Source organism: Squalius cephalus, assembly GCF_949319135.1.
Source record: "Squalius cephalus genome assembly, chromosome: 5".
Taxonomy (NCBI): domain Eukaryota; kingdom Metazoa; phylum Chordata; class Actinopteri; order Cypriniformes; family Leuciscidae; genus Squalius; species Squalius cephalus.
In genome coordinates, this window is record NC_137126.1 from 9305205 (window position 1) to 9319831 (window position 14627).

A 14627-nucleotide genomic window follows, 5' to 3' on the forward strand; every position below is an offset into this window, starting at 1 on the left:
TAATTATTTATTTATTTATTCCTAATTATATTTTCCTAATTATAAAAACAAATCGCTAAGTGTTAAAGCAATACACCAGTTACAGTGATTTTAGTAGGAGTAAATAAATAAAATATAAAAAAAAAAAAAAACCCAAAACCTTGTGATAAATTCATTGTGCATGGTCCTGCTTTCTTTCTTTTTTTTATTTAGGCAACAGTATGATATTTGACACATTCAATACTTTATCAAAATAAAGTACAATAGTTCCTTATAGTTCCTGTTTTACTCATCCACTCAGATTTAGGAATCAGATTTAAATCATTTTAATATTACAATGTTTATTCAAAATATGTATGTTGCTTATCCTGCACAAATCTTGAGCATAGGTTGCACTGACAATACAAATGAGTTATGTACTATGCCAAATAAACCCAATATTGTATGTATCAAAACTAAACAACTTACATTTGACTAGAAATGAGGATGATGCTTTCTGGAATGGAAATAAATACTTCTTATTTATTTCCATAGACACAGACAGAAAAAAATGTGGCTGCTGTTCATTTACTGACTTCTCAACCAGATACTAAAGCATATAGTCAGGGATTTTATTTGCATAATGGTTGAATAAGTGTATTAAGGTCACATACAATATATATATATTGCACTATCTTGCAATATAAAATATATTTATAATAAAAAAATATAATATATTTATTTATTACTATGTACCAGAGAACTGGCTTTTGTGTTGATGATCAGGAAAGAAAATATATACACTATACATTTTCTGTCCAGGCAACAGTATATACTGTATACAGTGTACATATATAAAACAAAATAGAGATGAGCTATACTATTCTTATGTAATAAAGCAGCAGACCCAAACCCCATATAAGCTAAATTTGAGCTAAATAATGACACTATAGAGCTCAAAGTTTCCATAATTGACTCTGCTATTTTCCTGTTTATCACTGTTTTAACTCAACCTGTATTGTATAAAGCGCTATAGAAATAAAAGTGACTTGACTTGATATAAGGCACTTGAAGACCCACAAAAACCATGCGACTTCAAAATACATTGAAATGTCTTAAAAACATTTAAAATAATCCGATGGCTTCTAAACTCACTGGAGGGTCTCACTGTCAGATTCAGCTGTGGCACAGGAATAATTATTTCATTTCTCAGAATGCAGTGATAAAGGAGCAGTAAAAAAAAGGACCTTCAATTATCTGTTTAATTGATTTCATTATTTTATCTTCAGTTACAAGTGAAAATGTCACAATTCCAGCCTTACTGATCAATGGTGCTCACTGTCCCTTTGCGTCACCTGGTGGTGATTTTGCAAATGAGTTTCACATAGTTTCACATGTCATGTATGATCATTTTGACTTTATTTTCGATAAATTTAAGTTTTTTTTTTTAAGTTCACAACATAATTAGTTTTGATGACTTTGCAATAATTATAAAATGTGAAAAATAGTAATAATGAAAGTAATAATGAGTGCATGTTTCCAATTTATGCAGTTAAGGAATCCATGAAGTAGATAAATAGAGTAGAAAGATAGAGAGAGAAAAGTCTTTCCGACTCCAAGTGGAGGTTTATTATTCTCCATTTTTTCACTAAAGTTAGCTTCACCGGAGCGGTGCCAGGCAAGCATAATGTGCCCTTAGCGATTTAAGATGTAGGGGCATTAACATTGAAACATACTTCAGTCACAAGATTGATTGTAAATAATTAATTCACGGAATTTACCGTATCCTAACTGCATGAATTTAATCAGATTTGTCTTCATCCCTACTAAAATAAAAATATATGGCAGAACCCCCAAGACATTTTTTTACTTTGTATGGGGGGTCCCTAATGCCTTCTTCAATTCGAGCACTGCATTTAGGTGCTCTAAGAAAACCAACCTGTGACACAATAAACAATCAAAGAATTGAATTCCTCAGTTCATTAGGTTATTTAAAACAGGTTTATTATTGAGGTTTATTAAAACAGTCCAAATATTGGTCACATTGAGGTATGTCAGTTTATTTAAAACCATCCATGAGTACAATAAAAAAAGATCACACCATGTACTCATTAAGTTAATACAACATAACACTTCAGGCTGTCCAATCTTAAAACACGTTCAATAATGACTCTTAAGATGGAATACAATCACTTCCTTTGAGAATGGACATCCATAGAGGATGCCTTCCAGGTGGACAAATACTGTCCAAAACCTCCTTCCTTCAGATCACAGCTAAGCAAGACAGACTGCAGAGCCTGAGCATATGCTGCAAAAAAAAAAAGAAAGAAAAAAGAAAAAGAAAAAAGATAACATCACATTTATGCATAGCAGACGCTTTTATCCAAAGAGACTTACAAATGAGGAACAAAGCAATTCGTCAAGAAGCCAACAATATTCTTAATATACAATGCAAGGTTTAATAAAGTAAAATAAATAAAAGTAAATCAAATCATGTTTTAACCATTTTTAATCATGCTTTTAAGAAGTACACTTATTTTCATGTGCTGACTTACTAAAGCACATGTAAAGGACTTGTAGTGTTATTTGATATTACATTTAAAGTTAAAATTGCTTAAATACATTTTCTGAAACTATGGCTTCATTTCTCGAAACTCTACACACAAAACACACACATACTGTGCAAAACGTCACACATCTTTTGCAAAAGCAAACGCTTTTACATCCAAAACTATTTTAACTCTTCTAAATATGGTGTTTTTGCAAAGTAACTCTACACACAAACCATCAAGTAACTAGCCATATACATGCCAAACTACACACGGATGTGAAAAATGTAAAACAGAACTGTGTTTTTGTTTGATCACTGTGCAGTGGAGTGTACAGGAGTTTGTCACATGTATGTATGTGCACAAATACACTGTATACAACATGCATTAATAAACTCTACAGTTATTGAACTGAACTGAATTAACACTAAATTGACTTGAACTGAATAATGACACTATTGGCTCGTTAAAGCTGCTTTACAGCAGAAGTTGAATTTGTTACTATTGTGAAGCTGCTTTGAAATAATCTGTAAGTATAAAGAACTATAGAAATAAAGGTGACTTGATTTACAAGCATATTCAGTATATATTTACAAAATAAACATATGCAAGGATGAAAAATGTATTCGTTTCTCAAAACATTGAGTTTTGAGTGATCAAATTAGGTATATTTACACTATGAACAGAAATACAAGGGGGTGAAAATGCATTATTCTTTCTCAAAACAGCAAGTTTTGATTTCAGAGAGAACAAATTATAAGTGTTTTCATACATGATCACTGGGTGTAGGTAATCAGTAAATGAGTGTTAAAGGGCAGTTTTTTTCTAAATTAAACACAAGAGCTGTTAGTTTTGAACAGCATGTGTCTATTACTATGTCTAATGTAGAGAACCGTGTTTAGCAAAAGGTTTGCTTAACAAATAAAAACTGAGTGTAAAGCAGATAACGTGCTTGCTGTGGTTTTTTGTGTGAAGATTAGCTAATTGAATGGTTTCACAGAGTGGGCCTCAAGTACCACTTTTAGTGTGCAAGCAATTTAAAAAAACTGTAATATGTACTAAATTGCAACTTCATCATTACAAATGTTTACAAATATATTTAAATACATGACATATAAGTTTCAATAAAAATGTCATTAAAGTATAAGTTTACCATAAATGCTTGTCATTATATTTGGCAGTACACTTTAAACATATTTCAAAGACAATAGAAAAAATTATGAGATTACGTAGATGTGCCTAAAGTAACTTAAGTGGGTCAAAAAAGCACTCATAAGTACATTTCATTTAATTTAACTATAAATTATACATTCCATTTAGTTATATAACCGTAAGTACCCTTTTAAAAAGTATGCCAAAGTGTACTTCTTTTTCACAAGGGTATTTTAAAACTTGTTTTCATCTAGTTATATAAGGCTGTTGTTCCTATGATTAACTAAATCCATGATTAAACTTCACACTGTCTGGTAAAATTATCTACAGTTATGACAGTCATGGAAAGTGGAAAAACAAAAGATGTCAGTTGTGACAGAGGGGCCACATGCACCGTCCGTCAAGTCACGGTACTGTGAGTAAAACCATTTTCTAACCAGGCACGATGTGACAAGGTTTCCTTTCCAGCAACACGATCAGAACACTCCTGAATTTCGTTCTACAGTTATGAGGAAGCAGGAATTTGGACGAATAATGTTTCACTGTGGGTGGGACTGTCTCACACAACACCACAGATATAGGAACCAAGCAACCAACAACATGTTTGTCACTTGTTTGTCACAGTCACAGTGTCAAAGGACATCCAAATTATTTTCATTTAAGGAGCAGTGAGATGTTCTGTACTTATTCTAAAATATAAAATGAAATGGATACAGAGTGAGCAGTTTACCTTTTGGATTGTTGTAGAAGATACAGTTGTTGGCGCAGGTATCAGGATGGCTGTCCCAGAAAGTGTCTCCACAGGAACACAGAGGAGGCAGATCTACTTTGTCCTTCTCCAGTTTCTCCTTCAGCAGAGCCTGCATTGCCTCAATGTACCTGTCACAGAATCATCACATGCCATGACAGCTCTTTACATGTTATTACAACACAATTCTGATCTATTGAATGTGAAACGATAGATGTTATGGTGCATTTACGGTTTGTTTATGGTAATGGTTTTTATGGAATCCTAGCATTTGTGATGTTTTTGGGTCATTACGTTTTTTTTTTTTTTTTTGAAAGTACTTTTATTCAACAATGACACATTAAATTGATCAAAAGTTACAGTAAAGACATTTATAATGTTACAAAAGATTTCTATTTCAAATAAAAACTATTCTTTTGAACTTTCTATTCATCAGAGAATCCTGAAATATTTTTGTTTTATTTTCAACAACAGCCATGTTTCCATCCACCTATGTTTATGCCAATTTTGGGATATTACATAAAAAATAAACGCCGGATGGAAATGCTAAGATGCACATCAATTCTAAAAATGTGCACGCTTAACTGAGTCATGAAGACATGCGCATAAGCTATGACGGAAACACATTTACAGAATAAATAACAAAACAAACAAACAAAACTCATGTGACTTTGCCTAAACAGAGGATGTGATTGGATAACTGGACTAAACAGCGGATCAGTTATATTGAACAGCATCTCAAATGTTGTTTTAGTTATTCTAAAATGTCTGAACAAAAGTCTGTCATCAAAATGATTTGGCATAATGACCATAATCACATGATTGCATTCCCAAACATCAGGCATCCAAACACAAGATGGATGACAGCATTTATTGCATTTCATCTGCATGATCTGAGGAGTAAGTCATTTATGATGGAGGAAAAGAAAATCCGGTTGCAGCCATTTCCATTTTTATTACAGATATTTTGAGTCAATTTCCCAGGAAGTGGCCATTTTGTTCTCTTGAAAACATGGGATGGAGACACTGCTTAGAATCGCAAATGTTTTATGCGATATTCCAATTTTGCGTACAAGTTAAATTCGCAGCTTTGCATGGAAACATAGCTAATGTTGCTTGAGCAGCAAATCAGCATATTTAAATGATTTCTGAAGGATCATGTGACATTGAAGACTGGAGTAATGATGCTAAAAATTCTTTCTGATTTGCCAAAAGAGGATTAAATTTCATTTTAAAATAAATTAAAAGAGAAAGCAGTTATATTAAATGAATAATATTTCACAATACTTTGAATTTTACTGTGTTATTTGATTAAATAAATGAAGCCTTGGTGAGCATAAGACTTACTGACCCCAAACTTTTGAACAGTAGTGTTTTTATGGTAATAATGAACATAGTCATGCATTTTGGCAGTATGTACCGTTTGCTTTCTTTGATCCATTTTGTTCTTTCTCGTCTCTCTACCTTCTCTACTGCCTCCTCCTCATCAAGCCTCAATCGCTCCAAAATCAAATACTCCCTCTCAGCCATGTCTTTTCTTTCTTCCTCCAGCTGTCGCTGCCTTTCCATCTTCTTCTCTTCAGCTTTCCTGAGTTGTTCTTTTTCATTCTTAATCCTACACACAGCACAGAGTTCTCTGGGTTTATAAAAGAAAGTACAATATAAAGCGCAACATGAAGTCTTTTGTGTTCTTGGACAACTTAATGAAAAGAAAATGATGTGTGGTTACTTGCTTCAACAGAGCAAAAGACATGCAGTAAAGCGTAGGGACAGGTTTCTAAAATGAAAAAAACATTTTTTATTAATTGTAATGAAAATATTAAATGATAATATATATGTGCACATACATATACAGTTTGTTAGAATCTATTTACTTTTACCTAAATTCTATATCATCAATAGAAAAGCTACATTTTGACAATGTATATGTTTTTTTTCTGGGAATCAAAAGGAAACAGCATAATGGTTACTAGAAAGTTTAAAATCTCTCCATTTGTTACGGGAGTGACCTTTTAGAATATTAAATCATGTCTTTTTTACATTGGTCTTTGTCACAAAGACATGGCAACCCTGCTCACAGTCTTATGTTAAATTCAGTATTATTACTATTTTACATTAACTAATCAGTCATGTAAACTATTTCTCGTAGCCTGACTACAGGAGAGAAATGTAAGAAATTATAGTCTGCCTCATCCCAGATTACTCTCCAAAATACATGTTAGAAAGAACTCGTCCCCAAAATGGGTTTGTTATCATAGAGACAGTTTGCTCTGGTCTCAGTAATATGAGAATAGTACCACCGGAATAGTATTTAATCAGTTATTGCATGGAAGCGGCAGCAGGACATCAAGAACTATCCTGTGATTACCAATCATAAAGACAGATGTCTTTCTGAGTATAATCCTATCACACGACCCCTTTAGTGATCACACCTTTACCAACATCTGTGATGTGGGTACGGAAGGTTATCACTTAATTTACATTTAAAATGAAACCTTGTTTACATGATGCAAGGGAGGACTAGTGTGGAAACAGTATAAAATGTTTGAGCCTGTATTGTTCAGGGTTCATTCTGACTCCATTTAACCCAAGGTGCTTTGTGTACTTTGTCACTGCTATGCTGTAATAAACTGCTTAATCGAGATCATCATTTTTTCTTACAGAAACTAAAAGAGAAGTGAGCAACCATCACGTGGAAAGGAATGAAAATAGACATTCTTTTCAGTAGCAGTCAATTTATGAACATGAAGCGCTGTTGTAGAAAAAAGACTTGTGAACATGTGGTGAGGTTCGACCTTGCAGTTCTCTTCAAATGTTTCCTGTGCCTTTGGTGCTCCTTCACTTGCTCTCGCTCAGTATCCATGAAGTGACGTCGATACATGAGGAACTGAGACTGCCTCTGAAACAATACAGTTAGCACTTTGAAGACTCCACCTAAATCAGGACTAAACGCTAAATACACTACAGTTAGAGTTGGTATTTGTTTTCTTTTAAAGAAATATTACTTTTATTCAGCAAGGATGCATTCAATGGATCAAAAGGGACATTAAAGACATTTATTTAATATTCAATATAATTTATAAATGTTAATCTTTTGAACTTTCTATTCATTAGAGAATCCTGAAAAATATATATATCCGTTTTCACCTTAATATTAGGCAGCACAACTGTTTTCAACATTGATAATCATAAGAAACATTTCTTGAACAGCAAATCAGCATATTATAATGATTTCTGAAGGATCATGTGACCCTGAAGACTGGAGTAATGGCTGATAAAAATCTAGCTTTGACATCACTGGAATAAATTATATTTTAAAATATATTAAAATAAAAAAGTTAATTTAATTTGTAATAATATTTGATAAGTAACAGTTATGTACTGTATTTTTGAACAAATAAATGCAGCTTTGGTCTGCATAATAGATTTCTTTCAAAAACATTAAAAAGATTTACTGACACACTTTTGAACTGTAGTGTACATTTGAATAATCTATATTTTTCAGTGTAATATGCTTCAGTGTTTTCAGTGTATCAGACATTCAGTTTCATTGCCATGTTTATAAAAATCTACATTGATTTCCCTAATAAAAAGAGCCTAAAGAGGAGACTTTATTCAAAATAAAGTGTGATTCCTCACCTGCCTCTTCAGCTCCTCCTGATTCTCATGAGGCCAAAGCACTTGTGAAGCTCTGTAGTCAGTAGTGAAGGCTGTGCAGGAAGTCGTGGGATCTGGCTCATAGACCTAAAGAGACATCAAAATATTTACATGAAATAATAACCTATTGAGTTGAAAATGTAATAAAAGGCCATTTGGTGTAGAACAGCTTGAACAGTACAGATTCAGAAAGTATTCTAAAGCGTCCACTTAAAAACAGAAAGCGGCAATCTAAGGTATATGTAAAAAACACCAACCGGTTTTTATATGATGTTTAAGGAAAGGTGAAACTAAAAATTATATTGCAATCATAATTAAGTGTGCAACAAACTGATAGCTGATTCCAAGATGCAAAAGTGTTTTGTCTAAAACATAAAGCAGCTATATATTCTCATGTATTAAAACACATTCATACTATGTGAGAAGAATACTATGTGTGATATTACAAAGACCAGAAAACTAAATAATTTGCCTTTATATTGTCATTGATTAAAATCAATTACTTTTTGTTAACTTTTTCCCCACAAAGCTATATGGACATTTCATGTTTTAATTCGTATTAAAACTAGTGTTGTTAATAGAATAAAATGATCACAATGATAATTAGAAGCTAAATGAAATAGTAATATTATCAAAAAAATATGTTAAATGTATTTTATTAGTATCTTACGTTGACTTTGACAGCCCCCTAAGACTACAATACTTTAGTGAGAAGAAAAAGACTTGCTAATGTAGCGTAACAGAAACTCAGTATTTTACAATATATTTTCATTTATAATACACATTTTTTCACAGTATAACTTGGATCTTTATACATGAATACATATCACTGCCTTTTTTTACCCTTATTTTAGCATGGAGGTCCCTGATCATACTTGGGGGGTCTGTAGCTTCTAAAACCTGTGATATAGATAACACTGAAGACGTGTGTGTAAACTAAAAAATAAAAAAATTACTTTTAACAATTTAACACTTATTTAATCAACATAGTGCACAAAAAAAAGCAGGATATAATGTTGTTCTCAATGATACCTTGTTTACTCTCCATGTCTTCCTAAGATCCTACGCCACAAACTTTGAAAAATACTGTTTTTTCCTCAGACGCACAAACTTCAATGTAGCAGCACAGACTTTTGTAAGCAAAGCCTTGCTTTCCAGCGGACTGACAAGCAGGAATTTTTTTACACGGTATATAACGTAGGTGTGCCATCTGGGACTAAATTTAAGGCCAAACAAGATCTTCTCACCATATCGTTCTGAAAAGTTACAGCCTTGCTTCTGTGGCGATGCAAATGAAGAGGTTGATCATGTTGCCCCAACAGCATCTCATCTTCCGAGTCAACATCCTGCTCGTTTTCCTCTCCTCCATCATTTGAACCTTCAGTATAATCCTTCTGATCACTCAAAGTATGTGATTCAGGTTTCTGTATATAACAAATGTGAAGATATTAATACTACAACACTGAACGGTCAGGTCTCAGAAATGACCCAAATGCATCATGCATGACTCACATTTCTAGCTGGGGATATTTTCCATCTCCCACCAGGTAGCTGTGATAGTTCATCTCCATCTTGCACTATTTGACGAGCAGCTAGTCTGTGTCTCACCTGCTTCCTGACTTTACTGACCTGGAAAACATGTACATCTAGATTCTGCCAAAAACATGCAAGCAAAATGATCCAGATAGATGCAAAAGAATCATGCTCTGTAAATACGCACATTCTGATTTTGCAAAGTTAGACGAGTTCCTGGATCGACTTATTTTGTTGATCATGGAACAACATTCCAGTCTGAAAATTTAGTCTACCCTTAAAACTAACCCTACTCATAAGTTCTTCCTAAAATCCGAAGGAAGTGATAGGTGAATAACACTGATGTGGAAGCACTTAACCCTGGTTGTAAGCCTAAACTTGTTCCTCAAATCTGATTGGTTAATTGGAATGTTGCTCCAGGATCAACAAAGATGTTGGACTTGGTGAAATCAGGTTCTGCCTGTAAATACCCGTACATGATGTGTGTGCTGACTGGAAGAAATGGCCTCTGTCCCCTGAGCACTGACCAAGTGAGAGCTGGGACTGCAGATAACTCGCTGCCCATGTGTCCAGGAAGGGAATAAATTGGTTTGAGGTGTAAGGCGATGGGCTGCTTTGCTGGTTTGTTGCAATACTTTGTCCTCACATTCAACCTGAAAAAAAAATAGAGGTGGGCATAGATTAATTTTTTTAATCTAGATTAATCTAGATTAATTTTGAAATTAATCTAGATTAATCTAGATTAAAATGGCTCATTTGAATTCTGTGTGCTACCCAAATAATGACTATAAAGTAAGTCTTTGAGAACGGGTTTCTCAAGCCAGGTGGCGCATTAGACCAGGTGCTCATCTCCTGTTTCCAAAATGCATCACAAACTGCTTGAGAAAGCTGTTCTACTCATAGACTGTAAAAGGTTACTACTGTACTGTTACCGTCCGTAGGCAACATTAGGTAGGCCTATGTTATTATCAACTACTAGAGGCTATCAATTAGGGATGGGCGATATGGCCTAAAATCCATATTGTGATATACATTGCAGCCTCTTGCGATAACGATATTATAATAAAACCATTTCAGAACAGGTTACACAGACCCTGCTAAACAACTGCTAAATGTTTTTTTTTTTTTTTTGATTGTTTTTTAAAGGGTGTATGTAGTTTTGAGAACATATATTGTGCAAAACTGTAAGTATACAACATAATTTTGCAGATAAATAAAATGTAAGTACACTAGCTGCAGAGACTTAAGTAGGTCTAATGTTTATTATGGCTTGGAGCTTATGAAACCCCAAATTTAAAATTAGAATATTGTCTAACTGATGTCTTTTCAGTTAAAAAGAAACACAACAACTATTCTTAAAATCGGGCGCTTTTAATAAAAAGAGATTATGTGCTACACCACTCACTAAGATATATTGGGAATAATACGCGCGCGCTGGTATTCAGTGATATGTTTCGTTTTGTATTTGAGGTGGTAGAACGGATTAGTCGTGTGTTAACTTACCGAACTGTTACCCCACACAGTCTACGTCGGACGGCTTAAATACAAACCAAGTCCAAATAATGGATGTTGCACGGATCTTTTACACCAGCTTTCACTTTCAGCCGTGTTTACTTAAGATGACGACGAATATGATGCGTTGCAGCCGGGTGTTCCTCGCGGCCGCGGGTAGATTGCGTCATCATAGCTTGTGTAGCTTGAGCCAGCTCCCAACCCAACTTGGAGAATAGATTAACGGCGATATTTTTTTTATCGCGCGATAAGAGTCTCGCGTTAACGCAGCGCGTTAACGCCGATAACGGCCCACCACTAAAAAAAAAAGAAGAAAAGTTCACACAAATGACTATTTGAGCATTTGTTAGACTTTCCACACAGGAAACGTATGGTTGTTGGTGACAATAAAATACAAAAGGCACTTTTCACAAATATTTGATGAGTTTAAAACTAGCTAATTTTTTATGACATGTTTACTACTGTTCGAAATGTTGGGGTCAGTAAGATTATTATTTTTTTAATAATATTGTTAACTAAACTAAAATTATTAGAAATAGTTTTCGAAAAAGAATAGTAAAGCTGAAATAGAATATTAATATTAGATGCAAAACTGGTTGTCTTGGCAACTTCCTGGGGAAAAAAAGTACTGAAGTTGAAGTACTAACTAAAACTGAAATAAGTATAAATGAAAGCTAAATAACATTTTTTTTTTAATAAAATGACAAAAGCGCAACAAAATTACAATATCAACTAAAATGAAAATGAAAACTGAAAATGTACATATTAATAAACAATCTAACAGTATATAAATACTAAAATAATACTTTTATTCTGTAAAGATGCATTCAATTGTACAAAAATATGTTTTAATTAAATCAATTTTGTCAAATCATCAACAAGCATCAAACAGCATATTATAATGATTTATGAAGGATCGTGTGACACTGAAGACTGGAGTAATGATGCTGTTAAAAATTCAGCTTTGCCGTCACAGGAATAAATTATATTTTAAAATAGAAAATAGAAAACTCTATTTTTGAAGACTAGCAAAAATATTTCACAATATTAATGTTTTTACTGTGTGTTTAATCGAATGAATGCAGCTTAAGTGAGCATAAGAGACCTCTGAAACAAACATTAAAAATTATTCTACATTTTTTAACTAAAGTGTTAATTTTATGCAATAGTTTAACATGGTTCTATTTCCAAAGAACACATGATTTGTGCCTTTATTGCTTATAAAACAGTCAATGGACAAATTGTGCCCTACTCAGGGAACAAAGTGCAATCCTTTGTTGCTCATTAACAGACATGTCTTACTGTCTCATATGATTTCAGTAGCTGCTGTTGTTTGCGCAGATGGACCTGCTGTGAAACACGTTTACGAACTGCATCCTGAAACCGGCGCAGACTCTCCTCTTTCTCTCGTCGGGTCTCCTCCAGAAGCTCTTCCGTAAGCAAAGCCCGGACCTGCCCCACACACAGGGTGAGATTTACGTTACATGACTGGCTAGTTGACACTTTCCACAAATAAGGTACAAAATAGGGCCCTAAAGTATTTTTTTTTTCCTTTTCTTCTTCTTTAACCTCAAGAAGTCATTTGATGATCCCATGATCCCATTTATTTGGTGTTTGCAAGTTTTGCAACCCTTTTATGAAAATTTGGAATGTGTCTAAAAACAGCTTAAAATAATAAATTATTTATTAAAAATCACATTATAAATAAATAAAAAATAAATTCACATTAATATATATATATATATATATATATATATATTTATAATGTTACATTTTAATATTAGTTTTAGTAACTTTGTTGTGTTTTTGGCGTTGTGTTTGTTGTGTTTAAAAGTCTATAGAGTTTTATTATTTTTTGTTTCAGTTTTAGTTAGGTTATTTTAGTAACTTAAACTAAATGAAAATTCGAAATGCGGCCTTGGAAATTAGCTTAGTTATATAATATAATACAATTATTATAATATAATAACCCTAGTAATATAAGTAACAGGGGTTTGTAGCCAGGATTTAGATGTAAGTTAACTCAGTGGCAGCTAGTTTGGGCCTAGATTTTGGTTTGTAATTAGTTACTGTTATTTCTTTTCCAAATAAATTAAAGAAAAAAAAATGTGGGAGAGTTTCTTTTCCAGGTCAATAAAGAATGTGGGACAGACTACACTAAGCGCGACACCAACGTGTATCGTATTTAGTGCAAAGTGTCCGTCAATGAAGCCCGTTTTGAACTAAATCTCTACAGCTCCCAGATCAGTGTAAGTTCTTACCGCGGGATGTTCCTGACACTCATCTCCACTCTCCACCCAAACACCCACAGGCGCCACAGCCAGGTTCCTCTCGGCCAACACTCTCACACCTTTAGTCTTTCTTCTGTTTCCAGAGGTTATCCTTTTATTTTCTTTTAATACATTCTTTTGCGTTATCGAAGAGCAAACTCTTTCTATAACGTTAGCTGTTCTTGCTTGATTCATTTTCGTATAACTTCTTCTGGTAACTTAGATATGAATGGGTATAACTAGCATGTGTGACTTTTCGGGAGTCACTGATGTTCTGACCTTATTAGCAAACACAACATTGACCCTTCGAGCTTCTTTACTGGAGTCTTTTTAAAGGACAGCGATTCATAATGTTGTTACCGTCCTCATACAAATAGGGTTAATATTTCAATTCCTGTAACTGACAGAATTAAAACTCCGTTGTCAATGACGCTAACAGAATCGCAACCGCTTTAGACACTCCCATTTATGATGCTATTGGCCACAGTTTTGTAAAGATATGATTTTATTTGTCGAAAGTAACGCCGTTCAAAAGCTGTAGCGATTTGGTCACGCCCGATGTGTTCCTATATGTACGTTCGATGGGAAACAGACTATCTGCTCGTTTTAGTTCCATGCATATTATACTACCTTTTCTCTAGACCTAACCGAATTTGCAGCGACTAAAATTAAATATAGTAGGTTTTACACAGAATTTCATAGCCCTGTTTTTTGTTATTGTAAATCTAATGTATATTGTGTAGAAATTTAAAACAGAGTATGTATGTATGGATGCATGTAGACTATGTATTTATTTATTTACAACCTCACTGCAAACGTTTTATTTTTTAATGCGCATACGAGAAAGAAAATGGTAATTTTAGCATTTTAAATAGCCACTGTTGCCATGTGTCCTACTTATGCTTCTTTTTAAAACGTGTAGGCCGTGTTTCACAGCCAAGGCCTTAGTTGGGACATTTAAGTAGCTTTTATTAATGTGCCATATAAATATATATATATATATAGGCCTATATATATATATATATATATATATATATATATATATATATATATATATATATATATATAAAACACCATGAAACCGGGAGGTAGTATTTTAATATTCAACAATATTATTGATCTGACTGTACTGATGCTATTGTATGAGAAGAGAACTGAACTGAGCTTGACGATTAGCTACATAATTTTTTTTGCAGAAGTTCTTTATAGATGAACTGAATCAACACTGAAATGACTTGACAGCCGAAA

General features: G+C 33.5%; 1 protein-coding gene across 2 annotated transcripts; it reads right to left on the bottom strand.

The window, feature by feature from the left end:
* Nucleotides 1–1942: 1942 nt before the first annotated feature.
* Nucleotides 1943–13855, bottom strand: ccdc15 (coiled-coil domain containing 15). Of its 2 annotated transcripts, none has more exons than XM_079871782.1 (10): nt 13371–13855; nt 12412–12561; nt 10074–10250; nt 9577–9693; nt 9312–9488; nt 8047–8151; nt 7203–7306; nt 5828–6022; nt 4390–4538; nt 1943–2266 (listed from the first exon to the last, which is right to left on the bottom strand). In XM_079871782.1, the coding sequence occupies exons 1-10, from the start codon at nt 13572–13574 to the stop codon at nt 2148–2150; spliced, it is 1497 nt and encodes a 498-aa protein (XP_079727908.1). In that variant the 5' UTR covers nt 13575–13855; the 3' UTR covers nt 1943–2147. The 2 variants fall into 2 exon arrangements, with proteins under 2 accessions (XP_079727908.1, XP_079727907.1); XM_079871781.1 differs by having other exon boundaries at nt 10068–10250; nt 13371–13839.
* Between the last annotated feature and the right edge of the window lie 772 nt (nt 13856–14627).